The following is a 23,151-nucleotide window of genomic DNA, read 5'->3' as shown; positions in this document are numbered from 1 at the left end:
ATCAGCAAAAAACTTACATTATCCTCCTTTCTTTGAACACTATGTGTATTCGCTTCGTAATCTCCCCCTCTAATCTTATTCAAAGATACAAATAAACAAGTCGTGATGTAAATGAGAAAATCACATAGCTGAACAGCTAGAGGATTGTGGTAATTAATGATTATATATAAAAAATAAATAAAAACATTTTTTTTCCTTTACTATATATCTGTATGATAAATGTATTTAAAGCTTTTGTCGCGATCTGCATATGAAGAGGAGGTGTGGTATTGGATATGCATTACAAAGTCAATTTAAGGTATCTTGTATAATATATCCAGACGAACATTGTATATAGACGATCTAGATAGACAGCCCTCACTATTAATGTTTCCTTTGATTTATGAATAGCATCCAAATCTACATTTCACTGTGGGTTGATTTTTTTATTTATTTTTTTGTCCAATCTGTGATCAGTCATGACAAGAAATGTTGGCCTACATCAGCCTTTCATACAGCACATTAGAAAGTAAAATGAAAATCACACCTGATACCTGATCCATAAAAAACCCTTTGAAATAGATTCCTGGGAACTTGGGAAGGTTGGAGGAGGGGGGTCCACTCTGGCACAAGTCAAGGCATTGATGGCACATCCCCAGGGCGTAGGGATACTTGGCTTGGACGAGATGGTTGCTGGGCTTGTATCAGTGGGCACTGGCCCATCCTTTGGGAGCTCCTAAGCCATGCTGTCTGAAGAAGGACTGATGAGGTTGGCAGCACATATGGGCATACTATGGGTTTTTATTTCAGTCAAAGCAGTCCCGATGTTATCATCTTAGCTACCCAGGATGCCAGGATCAGCGAGGCTGATGATTGGAGCCCACCCGATTTTGTCTCGCACCATATCCAGCGTGTATATTGCACTGAGGTGACAATTTGTTCCAGTTAATTGGAATTTTGTGTCGGTCTACTCAGAACAAAACAGCGGCCTATCACAAATTACTATGATATCACAAACATGGATTCAGCTCGCCTCAGCTCTTTTTCCAGTCAAGACAGGACGTCGACGGCTGCCTCAGTTAATTGATAAGCATCCACAGAGTAATGAAACTTCCACTTTGATGAGAAGTTGAAAAGAATGTATCCTTGTTGGGTTGGCAGAACATTAGATATGGCTTTAGCCAGGTGGGGATCGTGACGCTTTAATAGGGCTCATCCAGAGGTGAAAGGATCATTGCTCGCATTGAACTGAGTGTGGGAGCAGGGGCTGCCGTTACATGCCTTTTGTCTTTCATTATCTTTATTTCCTTATTATTTTAAATGGCCAGCCGCACATTTTTTTTCTTCTTCACTAGAAGCTTTTTTTGATAACCATTTAGATTGGAGCTTCATTAAAAACCTCAGACAATGGGGTGACTTCTAATTAAGTACCACCGCATCTGGCCTCTGGCACCCTATCCCGTTGTTCCATCTATTTTGCTGGGGAGAATTCATTTGTTTCTTAATTAAGAAAAACACCAATAGCGTGAAAAATCTGCTTATGGTACCTGAATCGTAATTAGTTAAATGGTAAGGGGAAGGTGAAAAACATATAAGGTTAGCCCTCGAAATAAACTTAGAGCTGATAAAAATAAACAATCTAGCCCCACATAAATGAAAGCCAGGAAGAAGAGGGTGCCATCATTATGGCTAGGACAATATGCCAAACTATCTTCAAAGACATCAAATTGCTAGGATGTTTTCATTTGCATGTATTAACCATTAACATAATGAGGAGTAGTGACATTGGACCCGGATTCCGTGTCTGTTCAGATTGATAACTGCTGCATCTACAAATTTGCTAAATTTTAGTCAAGTCAGTGTCAAACAGTAAACGGAAAGTGAGTAAGAAGGTAAAAGAAGACCAACAATATACACACCTCTCTCTCTCTCGCTCTCTCTCTCTCTCTCTCTCTCTCTCTCTCTCTCTCTCTCTCTCTCTCTCTCTCTCTCTCTCTCTCTCTCTCTCTCTATATATATATATATATATATATATATATATATATATATATATATATATATATATATATATATATATATATATAATGTTATATCTAAGACATTGTCATCTGGCAGCTACCTCTAAAGAAGTCTTGTGTCATTGTCTCTTGGGGACAACGGAAAAACATCTTGCATGTGTGCTAATAGGTGTGTGTGTGAATGTTTGCGGCATGAAATCCGCATTCATGATGGTACATTTGGCGCTCTTGCCGCTCCTGCATGATGTCGTACATGCAAACAGGCACGCACGTAGATTTAAGACAGCGTTGATCTGGCAAAAATTAACATGCATCTGAATGCTAGGGGGCTACCAAAGGCTTATCAGTACTGCAAAAACTAACCCTATAGCCACACTTGGCGAGTTGGTGGGCAACCTGCCAAACCACTGTTTTGCGGGCGCCATATGAAATACTGAACTGTATTCAGTATTCCAAGTACTGTAATTTCAAATATCAACATGCAATTTCCCCACATCAGCCTCTTAGGTAAAATTATTCAATTAAGTGTCTGTTTATTACTGATACCAAACTGGATGTTGTGTCTACTTATCACCTTTTTTGCAGATTGGTCTTTTTACTGAACACCATCATAAAGATTGTCTTCACTGTAATTAAAATGGCACGGAGACAAATTTGGCACATGGCTAAGACGTGGTGAAATAACGGCGGTCAAGGGAATTCCAGGGGGTTGTATTCTGTCATTCATTAAAAAAAGTATATTTTTAAAGTGCTACTGTGCCCCTCGGAGTTGGAAGTATGAGAGAAAAGCAACCTTTTGGTGGCGTTTTTGTGTTCTTGGTGTGTTTCAGTGCGAGAGAAAAAAGTAGCAGTGATTAACAATAATTTTGTTGCAAGCCAGGTAAGGCCTCCTGTTGAGGTATCCTTAAAGCTATCCATGCGCTTGTGAGCTTTGATGTGCTCTTTGCAAGCTATGAGGACATGCATTTAAATGCATAATGGCAAACATACCTTTTAGCGTCTTTGACTCCACCAGTCTGTGTGACTTCTCAGTGAAAAATGAAAGAAATCAAAGCCCCAATAAGCTGAGGGGGGTTAAACCACACACTTGGGAGGACTGAGCGACTTTGGATTTTGACAGAATCTTCCTCCGCTGTGTGACAAAAATTTGCATTGTTATCGCTGATAACTGGTGATGTTTTACTTGGTTGTACATTTTCATGAAATATGTAAAATGTAAACCAAGCCTCCAATTCCCTTAATGACGCAGATCTTGCTTCTTTTTCCCCGAATCGTCTTAGTGAGCTTCTCGGTGCAGAATGTCTGATATCTGAATATTAAAAGGGAGTTTCAAGCTCATCTGCAAATGTGATTTCCACATATCACACTTCTGCAGTCTTCAAGCTGCTTCATCGCCAAGCTTCCGAGCAAAGATGGCTGAGGAAGGGGGGTCGGGGAAAAAAGAAAAACAGGATGCACATATGGGCTGCTATTGATGTATTCCATTTCTGACCTAATTTAAATCCCTGCCAACTACCTCATATGCATACTGTACATTTGTCACATTAACGAGAATTATAAATCTTGCCGTCTCATGCAGACAGGTTTAAACATCAGCGTTGTCATAATAAACCACCCGTAAATATGAGAATTTCACCAAACTGCAATGAAACTGAATAATTTGGACATTATTTTAACACTTGTGAGGCCCAGGGGACTGGCTTACAGGAAGACAGTGGCCCGTTGACATGCTAGCCTCGCCAAGAAATAATTATGACTGCCTGTCTTTGTTCCTCCTAAACTTTCTTTTCTATGAGCAGTAGTAATATTCTTGTGATATTTTGGCTCTTTTTGCATTATGCTCTGTGGATTTGAGAATTACATAGTAGCTGTAAATGAAGATTCAAATCAGGTGCTCTGTTGGTAAATTTTAATGTTAGAAACAACAAAAAGAGGATACTTAATGTATAGGTTGTTTTACCAAGTCTAAAACACATTAAATTTCCATATTTTGAAAATCATGACACAACGGCGCTGGGGAGACAGAATGTCTTTAAGGCCCGCAATATGTCAAGCAGCAGTTTGTTGTCATGATAATCCCCTCATTTATAATAGTAAGATCAGCAGGTTACTGCTCTTCCCTTGCATGCCATGTCAAGACTAGGGACATACGTAGTGGATTGTCATTTCTCAAGCAATATTTTGACAGTTCTTTCACTTTACTCATATGCTGCAGTTTAAAGGTCAACCTCGTGTTACTTCCATTTACTAAGAGCATTCAATCTCTAAGGCATGCTGCGCAGTTTGTTCCTGCACATCACTATATTTGTTACAAACTATGTAGCGTATTTAGAGAGATGTAACAGCTTACCTAGAAATACATTTTTGACTAAGGTTTAAAAAAAGGAAAAAGCATATTTTATTTTAAATGTGAACATCCATGTTTGTCTTATGTACATTTTAAAGTAATAATAATAATTTGAATGGACTCAAATCGAAGACTAGAATAGAACGTACTATTTTTCACGTCTTTTGACAGGAATGATAAAAATGTGTATTGCAACTCACCATTTTTTTTAACTACAATTTTTGGGGAGGTAAAAATATAAACACACCAGTGTTGTCATGATATCAACATTCTGTTATGTGCATCAAGTACATATAGTAGTAAATTTAGTACCAAAACATTTCCATGGCAAAAAAATACCAGAATTAAAACAACCCAAATTTAACAAACCAAAACAAAATTTAAATACATTTCATTGATTTCAATATTTAAAAATTTAAAATATCAAGATAATATTTAGATTCCACCAAAACCAGGCACGAAAAAATTAAAAATGTCTTTTTTGGCCCATCTTTATTTTGCTTTCCAAAAAACAAAGATATGTTTAATATTAATTCAACTGGCAAAATGATTACATTGAGGATGTTCAAGTTAATCAAATCTAAGAAAAATGGCCACAGAAGCAAAGAGATATGCTTACCTTTCCATAGCTGCTTGCTTTATATAAATGAACTGAATTTTAAATTTAGGTTTTCTTAATGTTTATGGTGAATCTGCCTCGAAAGCATGCTTAAATGCAGTTTTAGGACGCAAACATTGGTGTGAATGTTTCTCAGGTAAGATCTTTTTCTTAATTTTTTTCTTTTTAAAATCTCTGATTATATATATATACTATAGCGTATCATATTACATTTTGTCCATTGCAAGGAGCAAATGTTTTTGGTGGAACAGCTTACATACTGGATTGTTAGTAGTCAGCGAATTCGACATGTTTATATTGTTGCACCACACTGAAGCGCAATTAGAACCTATAAGCCTTGTGAAAATACTAAATAGGAAAAAAACGGTATTGATTGCTTATTTCTCCTTGCTTGCGTTACTCTAATTAAAGCATCACAGACACAAGCACCCCTCTCACTTAGCTTCATGTCACACTCATTACAAAGTATCATTTAAAGCAAAGGTAGGTATGATTGTTGCCGTCGCAATGGTGTAACTCAATGGGCTTAATGACACTTCTCAGACACCGCAGCAGGGTATGTCAACCAAAAAAGGTACCTGTCAGTTACACAAAAAGGCATTGTTGCCAGCCCATTGTTACCAACTGTTCTAGTGATCATATGGAAAGTGATAGAGTGACGCTGTTTTAGAAAGAGGTGAATTCTCGAGGACCCTAGGGGGCTGTGGGTGTAAATCTCCCTCATCCAGTTCTGCTTCAGGCCACAAAGAGTACCATCATTAGCAACGGCAGATGGAGGACCTTCACCAAGGGGGTTATCTCTCGCGATAGGCTGTTGCTGGAATGTTGTATGATAAAATACAGTAGAATTGAAGCAAGAATGACGAAAACCATTTGAAATCAGATAAAAGGTAGAACAATATTTAACTAAGGGCTTCTATACTGTCTTGAACTGGTAAAAGATTTAATGTTACATTTTCTAATGATGTGCATGTAATGCAAGAATATTTAGGTTACCAATATCAACATCCAAAATCACCTCTTATTGAGATGATAGTGACAGTACATTTCAGTATTACAGTCTAATTTTACTTGAATGGAAGTAAGAAACAACCCCTTATTTGTCAAAATTCATGCTATAAATATTTAGTTTCCATTCAAAACAATCAATTTTTCATTCCTATCAGCATAAAATTAATTACTATATAATGTTTTATGTTCATGAATTATCATTTTAATGTATCTCAATATGCAACAAATCAACACATTGCTTTTTATCACTTTAAAAGATTTTAACCCATTTTGTAATTTTTTTATGTATATGCATCTTGTATAAAGGTATACATATCCATGTCCTTGTCTCCAATAACAACTTAATTTAACAATGATATTTAATGAATGCATTGAGGGAAGCTTGCTATTCAGTCAGTGTGTAGTATTAGTAATCAACTATACTATGGGTTTTCAGGACCAATGCAGATTATAAGTGGTTAACGGAGCCTGATACCTGGTATTTGGAGCCGATTTTCAATTGCAGTAAAAGTGTAAAAAATGGTGTAAAACATTTTGATAATGCATCACATGAACTTCATAGAACTTTATTAAATCACACAAATATGTATATATGTATATATTTGTATATATATGCCTTAATGCTATACAAATAATGTTGAATTTTATATTCAATAACATATATCAACATAAGTTGTAAGAATCCTCAGTACATTTGTGTGTGTGTGTATATATATATATATATATATATATATATATATATATATATATATATATGCATATATATATGCATATGTGTATATATATATATACACACACACACAAATGTACTGAGGATTCTTACAACTTATGTTGATATGTTATTGAATATAAAATTCAACATTATTTGTATAGCGTTAAGGCAACAGAAGATTAAGGAGTTAAACGTGCGTTGGGGCTGGTGTGTCTCTGTGTATTACCAATAAAGGGTGCCCCAAATTGAAGCATAGCAGTCACAACAACAAGCATTGACTTAACAAGCAGCTGGTTTGTTTACATTAGAGCCGGAGAGAGACGGTAGGCGAGAGAAAGAGAGAGGGGGGAAGCGCGGCTGCATCTGAGCCAAAACAACCCAGTTTTAAATTGATTTCTATGTTTCGGCCAGTCAGGTTAAAAAAAGGGATGATATCGATGTATATGTCAAATTTCCAAATATCGGCCAGGCCCATTAGCGGTCGATCACTAGTGTGTATGCTAGTATGTTGGGCTGCGTGTGTGCGTGAGCGCATGCCTAACTAAAGCACTGGTGCAGTCGTAATCTTCCAGCTAGAAGTTTCCCAAGGCCAGATCAAGAATTAGGAGAGGCTGCGGGTGGGAAAGAGAGGGGGTGGAAAGCGAAAAGCCCATCTCGCTCTCTGTTTTAAAGGACAGTGCTTGCTTTGAATGTCATTTGACAATTTCCTTTTAATTAGAGCTAATTTACAGGAAGATGCCCAGCAGCTAATCTTAACAGGATAATTAACTTCTATTTTCTTTACTTTTAATTAAAAAGTGGGAAAGATTTCCTTGATCCATATAGAATTATTCTTTTGAAATGTTCATCAGACTTCACACTTCTTTTGGCATTGGTAATATTTAGATTGTATCTGCAGCTCACAGTCTCCACTGAGTTATTGCAATGATTTTCTCCTCCTTATCCGAGGTATTAAGAAGTAGAACTATCAATAGTAGAAATTGGAACCAGAGGCAGATTAGAATTAAATTAATGAAGAATTTATTGTCAAAGTGAACCCCCATCTGTCATAATGGAATTAAATTGGGAACTCCAAATTATTAATTTCTTTGCAACTCCTTGATGGACAACATTGTTTTATCTATAAATTATGAGATTTTGTCTACTTTTACTAAAGAAGGTTCCAGAAATTTTACTATTAGATTATTTAACCCTGATATTTTTCTTTCTTTTCAAAAGTAATAAAACAACAAATCAGTATATTTTCCTGCAGCCGTCATCAAAATAAAAATTCCCCAAATTGCAATTGCTGGTGACCAAATATATTTTTTTAACAAAGTGACTACACTTAGTGGAGATAGAGTGAGCCAGTATGAGGTGACCACGCTTTCAACAGTGCCTACACTCGTCTGTAGATGAACTGATGGCTGAAGATGGATACCCCCACTTAACCATAATAGCTCCCCAGAGGAGTTGTACTCAATGGCTTCATTAAAAGTCAACTTTTGTGTGAAAAGCTTGCTTAAAAAGCCGTAATTAAAGCCAAATATATTTTCCCTGCTTTGTTTCAGCTGTCATGTAAGGTGTATGGCACACGGGTAACTTTTATTTCCTTACAAAAAGCCGAATGACAGCAATAAATCATCCAGCCAGTGCTATGGCACCTGGAAGAACATTAAATGCACAGTTTTAATATGTCCTCTTCAAATGGAAATTAAGTTGAGTTACCAAAGTCCATGTTATTGGCTTACAATCTCTGTGACGTACCAAGACGGCTTAAGCTTGTAGTGTGTGTAAATTGCAGAAAGACAAGTAGAGGCGGGAGAGAAAAGCAGGACCCAGCTAACTCCGCAGAGACTCTGCCTGGCATCTGCTAAAGCCTTCGGGCATGCTCAGAGGTGCCTCCAGCATTTTAATGGCATAGTCAAATGCCAGAATGTTTTCAAGCCAGTCCAATTCCAATTCACTGGATAAAGAAGCAAGCTCGTGTTTTTCTTCTTTCAATAACCCATACTGGGCGCAACAACAGTCAACCCGGGAACTCTGAAAACACGACAGGATCCAACGTTGGGTCTGATACTAAAAAGATTTTTTTAGAGAGTATTTGAGACAGATCATCCATTTCTTTGAAATAGTATCCGTAATACATCTGGGTAACACCTTCACATTTAACAGAGGTCTCGCTATCATATTGAACGTGTTTTACTCTTATGATGGAGAGATATAAATAATCCTAGCGCAGATAGGCGCCTGGGTTAAATTGTTGGTACCCCACTGTTAATGAAAGAAAAACCTACCATTGTCAGTGAAGCAACTTGAAACTTACAAAAGTAACACTGACAAATATTTTCAATTGATATCACATTATATTTGAGGTTTTGTTTAACAAAAATATTAAAAAATAAGTACAACTAATGCAACAGGCCTGGAATAAAATGATAGTAGCAATTATTTAGTATTGAAAATTGTCTTGAGGCAATTAGTGCAATCAGAAAAATTCTTTCACACCTTTCACATGTTCCAGAAATCATGTGTCAGGGATAGCAAAGAAATTTTAGAAGTCTAAGTATGCTTACTTTTTTTCTTTCTTTGGACATACAGTTGATGTGCCTCACTAAAAAGCTCAATTTCATCTTATCAGTCCTGAGAACATTCTCCCAGAAGCTATATGGTCTGTGAATATGCATTTTTACAAATTCCAGTCTCGCTTTATTATGATTTTTATGAACTCTTAATGGACGAAATGAAGAATACCAAGCAAAACAACACTTTCCCTTTTGTAAAACATGGAAGAGGCTTGATTATGTTTTGAGGCTGCTTTGCTACATCTCACACAGGGTTTCATGAATCTGTGAAAGGCACAATTAAATCTGAAGACTATCAAGGCATTCTGCTGAAAAATGTGCTGCCTAGCGTCAGAAAGATTGGTCTCAGTCGCAGGTAATGGGTCTTCCAACAGGATAATGACTCAAAATACACCAAAAATCAACTAAAAATAGCTAAGTGAAAAGCATAAAACTAGACTATTCTGAAGTGGCTTTGGATGAGCCAAGATCTAAATCCCATTGAACATGCGGGGAAGGAGCTGAAACGTGCCCTTAGGGGAAGAAACCTTTCAAATCTGAGGCAGTTAGAGTTGTTTGTTGATGAGGATGCGAATCTTGGCGGTCTCAGAAATTGTTTGAGTGCAGCGATGGACTTGAAAGGTTGTAATTTAAAAAGATTAAGTTATGGGTACCATTATATTTTCTTGGTCTGATATATTAGTTTGCTTTTTTATTTTTTTAATAATAATAATTCTGTTGAACCAAAACTTTAAAGTTGTTTTGACCGTTTCATTAAAATATTTTTTTATAAATAATTGTACTTTTACTTTTGGAAGTTTCAACAGTTTTCAAGGACTATTGTGTGTTTTTTTCTTTTATCTCATCTTTCAGTCATTCTTGACTGAACAGTATATGAATCATTTCCAGGCAACAATCTCCAATGCTGAAATTCCAAACAATTTGTATACTGTTGATTGAAAGTGTCCAAATTTAGGAAGGAAGTAATTTCTAATCATGGGAATTAGATTGCTTAGCAACTGGAAAATTAAGATAAACAGCGTCATTGCTTCTTCACTGTCACATACTGCAGCTTTGAGAAAAAAAGAATCCCAGCGCGCACATTTATATTTAAATAATTACGTTCTTGTGCCAATTTATTTAACATTGGCATCACATGTATTTTTATACTAGTGTACAAGTGTCTTGGAAGCATTTTGAGAAAATGGTTTCTTTTTTTGCGAGATATAAGACTGGTTCAATTCCCTTAGGGGGTTCCTGTAACATATTAAGCTATTAAGAGTAGCATAAATGATATCTATTCCATTACAGTGATCAAGGATTAAATTAGAGGCCTGAGCCCTGTAACATATACATTCAGTCTCCTCCAAGGCTGAAGGAGCCCTCTGCTTCCCAAAGGTCATTAGAGCTGAGCAGAGAATATGGCCCCAAGTCTCTTCTTCTCTTTCTCTTCTTTCACTTTCCCTCCTGCTCACAAATCTCAAAGCATCCCGACATATAGCACAATGCACAGTCGTACCTCTACTTACGAAATTAATTAGTTCCAGAACTTTTTTTGTAACTTGAAAATTTCACAAGTAGAGCAGTACTTTATATGTAAATTCTCTCATTCGTTCCACAGTCCTCACACAACTACCAACTAAACCCTTTAAAATTGTTCCCAATTTTGTATGACAGATGTGACAAACACACAAAATGAGAGAAAATTATAAGAAAATGATTTATTAATGTCTTAAAATGAATAACAAGTAAACAAAATCTATCCATGTTGAAGCATGAAATGCGCACGACCTTTGACCTGGTCGTGTCAGAAAGCCGTCCACTTTGTAGCAAATTTTAGACTTTTACATGTGCCATATGTGATGAGTAAATATGTGCCCTATGTGTGTAAATATGTGCTGCGTTGCATTTTTACATTTTTTTGATCGCTTAATAAGGGGAACAGCAATCATTAATAAGGGGAGGATTTAGCCAAGGTGGACAGGACATGATATGCGCACCCGCATTCTACTTTGGCCTGTCCGCGTCAGAAAGCTGTCCACTTTGTAGTACATTTTAGACTTTTATAGTGAGGATAAAGCGGTTTAGAAAATAAATGAATGAATGAATGAACGTTTGCACTATCTTCCCTGTGTGTGTATTTGTAAATATGTTCCGCGTTCCATTGTGTGTTATTTTTCTCACTTAATAAGGGGAATTGCAATCATTAACAAGGGGAACATTTAGCCGAGGTTGACAGGTATGAAAGAGAGAATCTTGAAACATGGATAGTGGTTGTTGTGAGACAGCCAATGAGAGCCTAGATGCATTTACTTTTTGAGGGATTTTGTAACTTGGATCTTTTTCGTATCTTGAGGCGCTCATTTGCATATAAAAAGCTTTTGTACCCTGAAAATTTCGTACCTAGAGGCATTCGCAAGTAGAGGTATGACTATTTTAATTTTATTTTTACCGTTTAATGTTCCCCCATCCTTCCTGTGCATGCAATTACAAATATACTTCGACTTGCCACATTTTTGCATTTCATATATTCTGCTCTTATGACGATGCTATTCTGTTTTGACAGTCAGAGAGGAATTCTTTCAACTGATCTTTAATTATTGTTTATTTTCACTAAATTACATTACATATTACCAACCTTACCAATTTCGTCATACGCAGCTGAGTATGATGACAATTAGGCTTTTGTCGAGTCAATGATGATGACAAAGCCTATGTCCGATTATTATATAAGTACAGTTATTGACCATTGAAAGACAGTTATTTGCATTTCAATGTGCATATTGTGAAAATCAATACCTCAATACTTTCAATTATAACTGAATGCTATTATCTGGAAAAGGCAGAATATTTTACAGAGCTCTCCCACTTGATATTATCATTATATTTCACAAGCATGCATATTGTTTTGACATTTTAGCATGCATACACTTTTTAAGATGACCTAGCTCGCAGAGCACATACTCAATTTATATATTGCCTTTAAAAAGACTGTCGACTCTGGAGAATACAGCAGAAATTCTTATAGAGGGGGAGGCTGGCACAAAGATCCCTTCACATGGGACACAGCTGGCAAGGGTCAAATTTTTGGGCTGCTTTATGCATTAATGTTTATTCTCAGCAATTTTTGTTTGTCTGTTTATTTATTATTTTTCCATTTCAATGAACCTTTTGGGTGTAAATTGGTATAGATGGCCACACAAATAATTTCCAGGCTTACAGAGATTGATTGCTTTGTTCTGACCGATTCAATTACCTCACCTCTAATTGGGGAGCTATAAAAGGGGCTGGAACACACATCACACTGTGAAGCTTGCTGATAATGTGAGGTATGGCTATCACAGCTAGGCCAAAAGCTGCTCACATTGCAGGAGGGTGGAGAAGTATGCCATGAAAATAGCAGGCATTCATGTCATTCACTTTCCAAGTGTATGCATCGCCTGTATAGGTGTGATATATAGTATGTGTGACTTCCCAACTTTCCACTATTTCTCAGTTTAAACAGTCCTCCAAAATATGCTCATTCCGCAACCTCCTTGCAGGCCCCTTCTCTACTGTCCCCTTCCTTTGCGACTCTGTGAGCATCACCCCATTTTATAAACTCCGTGGAGACATTAGCATAGCTCATGCTGGAGCGCTGCTCTGCATGTGCGATCTGTATCACACAGAGGCCATGCCACGGACAAAAGAGCTGCTGTGATGAAGCCTGCATTCAGCGACCAATGTCTCTATTAACATTGGCTGCTCCTGCCCGCTGCTTCCACTGCATGATTGTTAGAACAGGAAAAAATGCTACGTCTTTCAAGTCAGCGGTAGAGGAAGACTTGAATAAATCCGGATAATTCAGATCTGAGAGTATGCTAAAGAGAAAATCTGATTAGAACAGTTACCTTTAAAAAAAGGAGAATAATCACAGTAGGCACCAATTTTCTTTTAATCATATATCCTGCTACTGGTGGGATTTTTGGCTAAACTAAAGCAATATGATGCAAATATCACTAATAAAATAAACTGCTTCGATTCAACCTTTTTTTTTCTTTTAATTTTCTTGATTTATTAAAATATATGCAAACTGATTGTGTGGCTTATAATGTAAAATGAAAAAAAGCAAATGATCACTCTTTGGTGTCTCTGGCCATCTGAACTCCAGAGGAGACATGATAGGTAAAAGGCGTTGCCTCATCTCCAGAGGAGACATGATAGGTAAAAGACTTTGCTCTGGCCTGCAAAGTCTTTAGATGCAGGAAACCAGCATGGATCACACACTGAATGTGACAGGATTTTAAACAGTACACAACTAAATATAGCAGGGACACCACTATCAGAAAATGAGTTAGGAGTGTGGTGTTGGTCGCTTAGAAAGTCATTATTTTTATCATTGCTGTCTCTGAAATAATTTCAGGTCACTCCATGCAATGAATACTGTATAATAAACTAAACATTCAGAATACGAACAAATTTAACTAATCTACGTAGTCTGTAAAAAGTTGCCATCTGGCCCCTGTAATGGCTCGGAATGTGTGGAGAATTTTTTTTTTCATATTCAGATACTCGATGTCGCTACTATCGCTATCAGTTAGAAAATGCTCCATTTAGTTTTTATCTTTTCGAGAGGAGAAGTGAGATGCCCCTATTCAGAGTCTATTAAACTGCAATTCTATCTCATCTTATCTCCCTAATCTTTGTGTCTTATAGACCATGAAGTTTATCTTTAATCTCTTTTTGTCCTTATTATCGCACAACTGTGCGGGTCCTTTTTCTGCTATTTTTTGTCCACAGCCAGTGAAGAATAGTTTTGCTGTAGATACATACAGCTCTTATAGAGCTGTGTAATAAAATGTGAAGAGTGTTTATCGAAATATATTTTTCTGCTTTCTTACACCTCTCACTAAATGCTTTGACTGAGCCGGTCATACAATCTCCGTCTGATATTGCCTCGTTTATCGTTCTGTATCATCTTAAGCGATACCACAGTCACATCACGCTTGACTTTACGTCCCAGTGAATCCACGGGTAAGATCATAAAGCTGCATCCGTGGTACGCCTCTTTTTGCAGTGTCTGTTAGATGTGTGTGCTAATTATTTTCGTGTCCAGGGCTGCCAATGTAGACCTCTACAAAGGAGTCATTTATAGGACTAATGAAAGAAGCAATCATTTTATGGACATCAGGGGGTTCTCTTCTGTGGCTCCGGTTGAGGAAAATATGAGAGGCTCACAAGTGCCAACTGAAAACACCACTTTATCCAGCCAAGGGATTCACTCCCACCACAATAGAAGAAATGTATTGAAGGTGTTGAGAGGATATCAGTGCTCAGTGTTTGAGCTTGAAAATGATGCACAAGAGGCGGCAACTCAACTTGTGTGACAAGGAGAAACTGATACAGTACACAAATGTTGCAGGCATTGAGCAATGACAACACTTGAAATGATGATTACCCTAAGCTCAAGAGGGATTTTTCTGAGCAAAAAAATAAAAGTAAAAATAACTTTTAAAAAAACAAACCCTTTCTTGCTTGAACTGTATTCTTTTAAACTTCTCAGTCACTGTCTACTTGGTGCACAAATTGTGGAGATGTGTTGTCGTGTAAAGTAAAAGTGCGTAAGATTATCTTAATGACATTCAAAGGCTGGGTGAGATGTTTTTCCCAGCTAATACAATTCAGGTTGCAAAGGAGTAATTCCATCAACAACCTTGATTGAAGCAAAAATGGTAATATGCAAATTCCAAAATAGATGTACAGCTACAAGCAAAACTCAGAAATCATTTAGATTTAAAGAAATAATACTGCGTAGGGGGAGGTGGTGTGGGGCGGTTATTAATCACAGTGAAAAGTGTCTGCTTTAAGATTGCACTGGTGTATTACCTGGAGGCATGGAATGTAAATGGAAAACCTACATTGTACCCTGTGATAAGGCTAACAAATTAATAAAAGTATTTTTTATTCCTGCTCCCATGCTGTTGCCTGTAAAAAAACTCTGAAAAGGAACTTTTTGTAATTTTCGTTTTTATGCGATGTTTTGTTTTTCAAGGGCTGTAATTAACATCATCACTGACCTTGGCTGCATTTCAGCTTTCTTATGGAATTAATAAGTGAATAAAATGTTCTTTTGACAGTTCATGCAGAGGAAAATCTGAATTTGTATTAACTAGTAAAATGGAACAAGTTGACAGACTTTTATTTTTTATTTAATTCTTGAAACCCTGAAGGATCTGATGCAACTGCTTAACATCGCCATGTGTACGTGTGTACATGTGCACGTGTGTTCCCTCAGGTCCTCTTGAGGATGGCCTCGAGGAAGAAGATGAGGAGTGTGTCTCGGAGGAGAACGAGCTCCTGGCCAAAGAAGAGTTCTCGGTGGAAGAAAACTTCCCCACCGAGTTTGATACTGAGAACATGAGCTGTGGAGACATGGAGTACTTCTGCAACAAAGGTTAGGATCCTTTACTTATTTGAAACCAAACCCCCATGTTTCTCCACAAAGCGTGTGCGGTGCTGTTTTTTGATGCCTGACGCGTGACAATATGTTAGGGAATCCTGATGCCAAGACATCAAAATTGAGAGAAACTCATGCCAAAGCCTTTTAATAAAAGTCCTGTTCAAATCAAGCCTGGCATGGACATTGTTTTCTTTTACTTTTCCAGCATCATTAGCTACAGTGGAAGCTATCCATTTTGATATTTTATTCCCACAATCCACCTGAGCGTAGTGGTTTGATCTGAGAGATTGGCAGACTAATAGTGCTGTGAAAGTGTGTTTCAGTGCACCAATACACAGGAGAGTGTGGTGATGCCTTTTTAGGTTGCGCTAAAGCCTTGTGACTACACTAAGCAGCACCTGCTATTGCTTGGAGGTCCAGCACTAGAAAGAGGGAGGCTTTGCCAGGCCCTCCAAAGTCTTCTTTTAACTCAAATTCAATTAGATTTCGTCTTTGTGTGTTTGTTTCTTTTTGGTCGCACTGTGCCATCACATGAACTAATTTGTGGTCTTCTCCAGGTTACAGTGAGAAGATGACAAGAGTAGCCCAACCTCATAAACCCCACCCTCCCCCAACCCCCCTCTCACCCCGCACCCCCTCAAACCTATTCTTACCTCCAGGCCTCATGTCTTTCTACCCTTACGGATGCCATATATTTGACTTTTTAATCAAGCGCCGGTGCTTTGAATCAATGGCCTTTTTTTCTCCTTTCAAACGAAAATTGTTTAGAATTCTTTTTGTCACACTTCTAAACTGATGTGCCTAGTGGGATTATATTACAGAAGGAAAATTAAACTTTCATGTTTCAGGTAGGCTATGCTCCAGTAATTGTATCAATGTTTTCCTTTTGTTCTCTTGGAAAAGTTGAACAGCACATTTGTTTAGAAATTGCAATTACCGGCAACACTGCTTCTGCTTTTAGCCTTTGTCTCTGACACGATGTGTCCTTAAACTTCAAAGTGGTGTGTACACGAGTTTGTAATTGCCCGGTAGCTATGATAATAGATGGCGCTGAACACTTTGGATGCTGCTGCTGCCATTGCAAGAAAAAATACAAATTCTAATTCCGAATATGTTCAAAGTACTTTGTCAAAGCCACTGATTTTTGCATTGTTTAGTGTAAAACCACGGGACACACATGGCCTTTAATCTCATTTTCATTTCTTATGCTTGTGAGCAAAGTTAACAGTGAAAAGTAAAGTGCAACACGCTGGTTTTCATGTTGGCAACTATTAATCTTTTTCTCGTCATGCACAGACCTCAAGCCAGATTTTTGTATTACTTCTTTAACTGCACTTTGCAGTGGCTAAGTCTCCTTTGCCTTCTAAGACCCTAGTGATGCTTTATCCAAAATTATTTTTTCATCATGGCACGTTAAATGCCATCATCAGGTGTAGCCTCTATGATCCCTTTCTCAATTAGATCTATTTAAAACTAATGTCAGTGGGGCTTAAATTTACCCCACTTGTGTGGAACTGCCTTGCGTTAAGAAAGACGCATTTCAGGCAGCATTAAATGGTTTAAGTGTGTTATTACTCGACTATAGGAGGAATAGGGAGCCCTTGATTAACTAAACCCTCTCAAATGTGATGGCGTGCGGTAATTAGCCCTGTGCGGACTTGAACGTAGGTTTTAAAGCAGCCGCTCATCCCGTGGCCTTTATCTTGTGCTGCTTTCTGGAGAATAAGGTCTCCCGTGTAAGGTTCCTCCACTGAGCAGCGGCTCTCTGGTTTTAGCTTAGCCTTGTATCTATGTAGTCACTCTATGAAATGGGCTTGTCAGGGGGACCTAAAACCTCCATTAAAAGTTTCAGTCTATAATAGGTATTAAAAAGCTGTTGGAACACAATGAAGAGTACCAATTTTCATTAACATATGAAGCACTTATTAACTTTGATCAGAGTGCGGTGAAGTAGTAAAGCTGCTTAAAGGCGCAAAGGTCAGAAAGTTGAATGCCACCAACGCCTTAGCCATTTGCCTTAGCCTTGCAGAAAAGAGACTCCTCAGATAACTGGAGAGAGCACACCATGTTCCATCTTGGTTGGTATGTGACTTGCTCCTGGACCTTTACATGGAGCAATGTTTGACCGTGTTATACAAATGGCAACGTGCCCTGACGTGTTTGGGTATCTCATATACACATCCTAAAATTAGAAATTACAACTCATTTTTCAGATTATTACAATCTGACAGAGATTTATGAATGGCAGAAAACTGCATAAATGCCAATAAATTGTCCATACCTTCCATCTTTTACTCTATTAGCAGATAAAATGTACCATATCATTTATAATTGAAAGGATACTATATTGTGTGTGAAACAATTTTCCTAACGGATTTTGGAAATTTGACCTAGCTGTTTTTACACTCTATGTAGACATAATATGGTCCCTTATGTGCATTTCAATTGCTGCCTGATAGCAAGTAACAAGCTCGAGAGCTACAACTTTTAAAAACACACTGAGTCTTCAGTTGGATCAAATGACCCCCCCCACCCCTCCCAGTAAATGTTAATAATCACAAATCAATTTATGCGGAAGAAAAAACTGTGTTCACATATCTAAGAAAAATGACATATATTGGTCAAATGATCTGGAAGAAGCAAGAATCAAAGTTGCTATTTCCTACAAAAGAGTAATCGCAATCTCTATTTTAGCAAAGCCTTCTTGACTCTCTTTGCCACAGCTTCTAGTGCCCAGAATGGAATGATTGTGGAATTTTAATGCACAGTTGATGGTGGAGAATATGGGGAAATGCTAATTTGCAGTGCGATAAGATGAATCAAGTCATCCCTTTAGCCCCATTTGACTCAGTGGAGGAAATTAATCATTAATGTTTGTTAAGTATGACAATCTAACTGGGCCAGATCTACATGCTCAGCGACGGAAGCAGAGCACAGATAAAGACCCAGGCAGCAGACAAGGAGGAAGACTGCCAGATTCTGTAATGATGGGAATTTATTGGCATTTAAAGAGACAGTGGCAGAGAATTTCATAAATAGCCTCCCTCCATTGGAAAGGTCTCGCGTCCCCAAATTGAACACAGTTTCAAACTAGTTTCCTGACAAGAAGTCTTCCAGCTATGCTTGACTTTGTGTAAAAGTTTTGTTTACGATAAAAATGTAATCTGCTGCTGCATACTATGTATCAGCAACTCCTCAACTGGTTACTACTACTACTTGTAAGGCTTTAGCATTGTATTTTATAGTTCGTGTGATGGCACAGTGTGACCAAAAAGAACTTTAGTCCCTCTGTACCTACTTATTTATGTGACCACTTATTCATGCTGACTACTTATCTACGTTGACTACCACTTATTTATTATGTTAACAACTTATTTATTTACTATGTATTTATTGATTATTTATCTGTTCGTTTCTTTGTTTGTTCTTGATATTTGCGCACTTCCCTAATTATTTATGATGTTGACTAATTTACTTATTATGTGTCACTTATTTATTGATTATTTATTTGTCTGTTTGTTTGTTATTGTGCACTTCGTGTTGAGGCTTTAAATCTCATTACGTATATTTGTATAATGACAATAAAAACATTCGATTCAATTCAATGAAAGGTTAGTTCCTAGAAAGGCTTTAAAGAGGGGGGTAAAAGTATCACAATTTGACTTTCACTAACATATAATGAAGGATGAGCATGTATGGAGACTTGAACATGCTTATATTCAATATTGCTGAAATGGTGCTCTGTCTCCGGCCTCGCTGGTCGAGATTAGTGGTCTCTGAGCTTCTTCGGCTCACACACATGGATTGACATTTTGAAGGGCTTCCTTAGCAGAGACAATGCTAAAAGGCAGAGAAAAAGCCAATATGACTTTGTTGCTACCTTGCTCGAGGAATTGTTTGTGTAAATTGCCTATAAGCTTATTGACCTGAATGTGTGTCATGCTGTGGTGTGTGACTGGGATTTGGCTGGAGTGCTGTCCTTTGATAAAGCGGTGATAGGGCTGATGTGAACAGCTCACTGGGTCCTCATGCATCACCGCCAACACTGCAACCAGCAGGCCATCTTGTCCACCGTCCTTTCCTTTCTCTTATCCGCTCTCACTCAACGTTAAGTATCTCTACTTGAGTCTGAGGGGAAACCAATCAGAGCCAGATGTAAAATATGATGATGGTGATAACAGTAGTAGATGATCATTGACAATCTGTCACCCTTGATGAGGTTTCAGGGGGTCTCTGTTTGAATAATGAAACTGGACATTGTCTTTATCACTTATTGTAGACCTCTGTGAATAATACTGAGCGCCTCAATAAATCTATTCCCTACATGAGTGGTCACAGTACAATAAAATGATATTTCTCCCTGTTGTCGACTGTTGGGCTTTAAGTATAGGACTGCTGCCACAGAACTGTCTGCTTCCCCCGTGCTTCTCTTCATGACAATTGAGCACAAAACTTCATCACTGCCCTGTGACATTGTTTCCTGTGTGGCTGCTTGTTTAAAATGCATTGAAAACTGTGTTAGACAGAAGGCAGAAAATCCTTAATCACTCCCTAATTAAGGAATCATTTTGTATCTTCATTTCCTGGGCTTCAATTAAACACTTCCAATACATTTAGTTACAGGGCTTAACATGTTTGCCTTAGATCCAGGTAGTAGTGCCTTTAATGTTATCTTGTGTCAGGGATTTTATTTCACATTATGATACATTTGTTTGCAACAAAGAATCTGCTTGGCCTTGCTATTAAAGAATGCTTTGCTCACACTTAGTTCATTATTATTATTAGGTGGGCAAACCGGTCCTCAAGGGCCGCTGTTTAACCAATGGGATTTCTGCTGAAACAAGAAGCTTTTGACTGCAACCCACTGATTGTACTTCTTAGATATCAGATTTGTAGAAAGGTTTCTTCTTTAGAGGTTAGAACGGGGGTGCTAGTCAATCATCTGGCTCACTTTGCCCACAGGGTCTGGCATTTGAGAAACCTGTTCATGATAAATTTGGATTTGAGATTGAGCGATTATGGTTAGGACAGATGTGACCTAATGATTTACAGTATAAATCTTTAAATATTTCATAGAAGTATGTATGTTGGAAAAATAATGAGCACCCAAAAATAACAAATGATTACTAAGCTCTCACATTACTTGAATGGAAACATCTTTGGTATAATATAATCAGCTAAACTAAACATGTAAAACACAAATACTATTAACTTGACAATGGGAAATTTGATTGCGTGTTAAAGATGGTTCAACAATGTTTTGGCAATAATGAAGGAGACTGAAATAGGCACAAGTCAATTAAAATCCTCCTCAACCCAGTCAGTGGGTTAGTGTTTATTTTCCTTCAGTAAATGCATCCAAAACTGGCATCCAAGCAAGCGGTCTCGTCATTGTCACTGGTGTGCATTTTTAGGTGGTGTCTATTTAACCAGGGCTTTAAACAGTTTTTTCCTGGAGCGCAATACTCAAATATTCCTAAGCACGATCTGCATGAATCCAAAGACTGCAAATCAGCCCTACATCCTATAACGCACGTTCTAGCTCACCCCACAATAGATCAAACAGTAATAAATAGCCATCTCTTGCACACACATGGCTTTCCTTCCTGTTTAATGGAACTTCCTTCTTTTCCTGCTAGAACTCATGGGAAATCCTTTCACATAAAAGTAAGCAGCTGGGGCTCTGAATGTGTTAATGTACAGAACATACACTGCCCTATACATGCAAACAGTATACACTCATTGTCATTTATACTCTCTGCTTATTACATAAAGAATATTTTTGGGGTGTTGTTTCTTTTTCTTTTTTCGATTATTATATTTTTTGCACTCTAAGCTACACCGGATTATAATATGCATTAGTAGGAGTAGTGGTGGTAGTGGTAGTAGTAGTAGTTGGGGATTGTGTTATATATCCGCTAGATAGAGCTGTAGCAGTGGTTAGGAGTTGCGTAATACATCAACTAGATTGAGCTGTGCTAAAGGGAATTTCATGATTATGATCATTAACCCATATTGATCCATATGTAAGGCACATTGGATTATAAGGTGCACTGCAGGCTTTTGAGAAAATGGAAATCTTTTAGTTGCGTGGAAAATACGGCATTTATGGTGATTTTCAATTAGGTGCATCACAATACATATTTTTACCCATCAGTTTGAATTAATTGTATGAGATTTGTTTAATGTTTTCATTCTTTCAGGAGAGGAGGATGGCAATCGAGAGGCAGGAGAGACAGACGTGGAAGGCCAGGCCGAGAAGAAGAGGCACACTTCAGCCGGACCGGATGAATGGGACGGTCCAAGTAAGAATGGCTTTCTCACCCATGCGCCCTGAAAACCTTTGCAGTCCATCAACATTATTCATAACTTGCAACATGGTTCACAATAAGTATTAAGGAAATAGAATGCTAACAAATAGAAATGAATAGAAGTGATTGAGCCTGTGAAGTAAGGGGTACTCGGTCGTTTGGTCGCCGGTCTTTTGGTCGCCCGGAAGGTTATTGATAATTACCATTTAAATCCTTGCTCAAATTCCCTAAATACAAACTGCGAATTATTATTTAGTCATACTTAATGCCCTATTAATTATAAGGCTAAAGAAAAGCTCCAAATTTCCCATACTTTTATTGTGTTTTGTTGGATAACTTGTTAAGACCCTGACTGACGTCCCTTCCTAAGGGGACAACTCATGTACATACAAACTCTTATACACTCACACGTCCGCTCAGTGAAACTGCTCAGGGCCATTGTTGGCTTTTATTGATGCGTAGACCGTGTTGTTTTACCTTGTTTTGTCGCCGGTCTTTTGGTCGCCGGTCTTTTGGTCCGGCGACCAAAAGACGGCGACCAAAAGACCAGCGACCAAACGACCGCACACGGAAGTAAGGAAGTATTTTGTGCTTGATTCCAAGGTGGCTCAATATTTCTAAAACGTGCATATTTTTAAGTGATTTTTTGTTGTTCTTGTTGTTAAAGATACCAATATGGTAGGTAGCCTAACTATAAAGGTATGCAACTTTTTTTTTTACAAATCATGTACCATTACACCAAAGGAGATTTAATCAAAGTGAGGGACAAGACATTGAACAGTCTGGATGCACATTGCTGAACACTCAAAATATGATTTCGTTTAATATAGTATAACATGACCCCAATAATGTGTCACAGGTACAGGCGTTTGCAAAGCGAGAGAGCGAGAGACAGAAACAAAATAGTGTGTGAGAGAAAAAAAGTGGATTTAGGCAAGTTGTGCTTTCTAGCTCAAAGCCCCCTGGGGTGTGCATTTTATACTGACAGTGAATCAGCGTTATCACACCTATCAGATAATGCATTTATCATTAAATTTCACATTTGCATATAAATCTGGCGAAGGAAATGAGCATTGCTGCTAAAGATAAGAGCGCTGGGACGAGAGTAATAAACCATCACTGTGATCAGTCGGGAGACAGGGCTGAGGAGGTCAGCTCAGAACTATGGAGGC

At 37.8% G+C, this 23,151-nt stretch overlaps 1 protein-coding gene across 2 annotated transcripts in view; it reads left to right on the top strand.

Annotated features, from left to right (window-relative positions):
• zfpm2a (zinc finger protein, FOG family member 2a) overlaps positions 1-23,151 on the top strand; it is a 123,821-nt gene that overhangs the window by 21,167 nt on the left and 79,503 nt on the right. For both annotated transcript variants that reach the window (XM_077598561.1, XM_077598560.1), the window contains exons 2-3: positions 15,504-15,662; positions 21,872-21,973. In XM_077598561.1, the coding sequence (XP_077454687.1) occupies positions 15,504-15,662; positions 21,872-21,973 (261 nt within the window). The remainder of the gene's footprint in view (positions 1-15,503; positions 15,663-21,871; positions 21,974-23,151) is intronic.

Source organism: Stigmatopora argus, chromosome 4 (genome assembly GCF_051989625.1).
Source record: "Stigmatopora argus isolate UIUO_Sarg chromosome 4, RoL_Sarg_1.0, whole genome shotgun sequence".
NCBI classification, from domain to species: Eukaryota; Metazoa; Chordata; class Actinopteri; order Syngnathiformes; family Syngnathidae; genus Stigmatopora; species Stigmatopora argus.
Note: the sequence above shows the minus strand (reverse complement) of the source record. Positions and strands in the feature narration are given on the sequence as shown.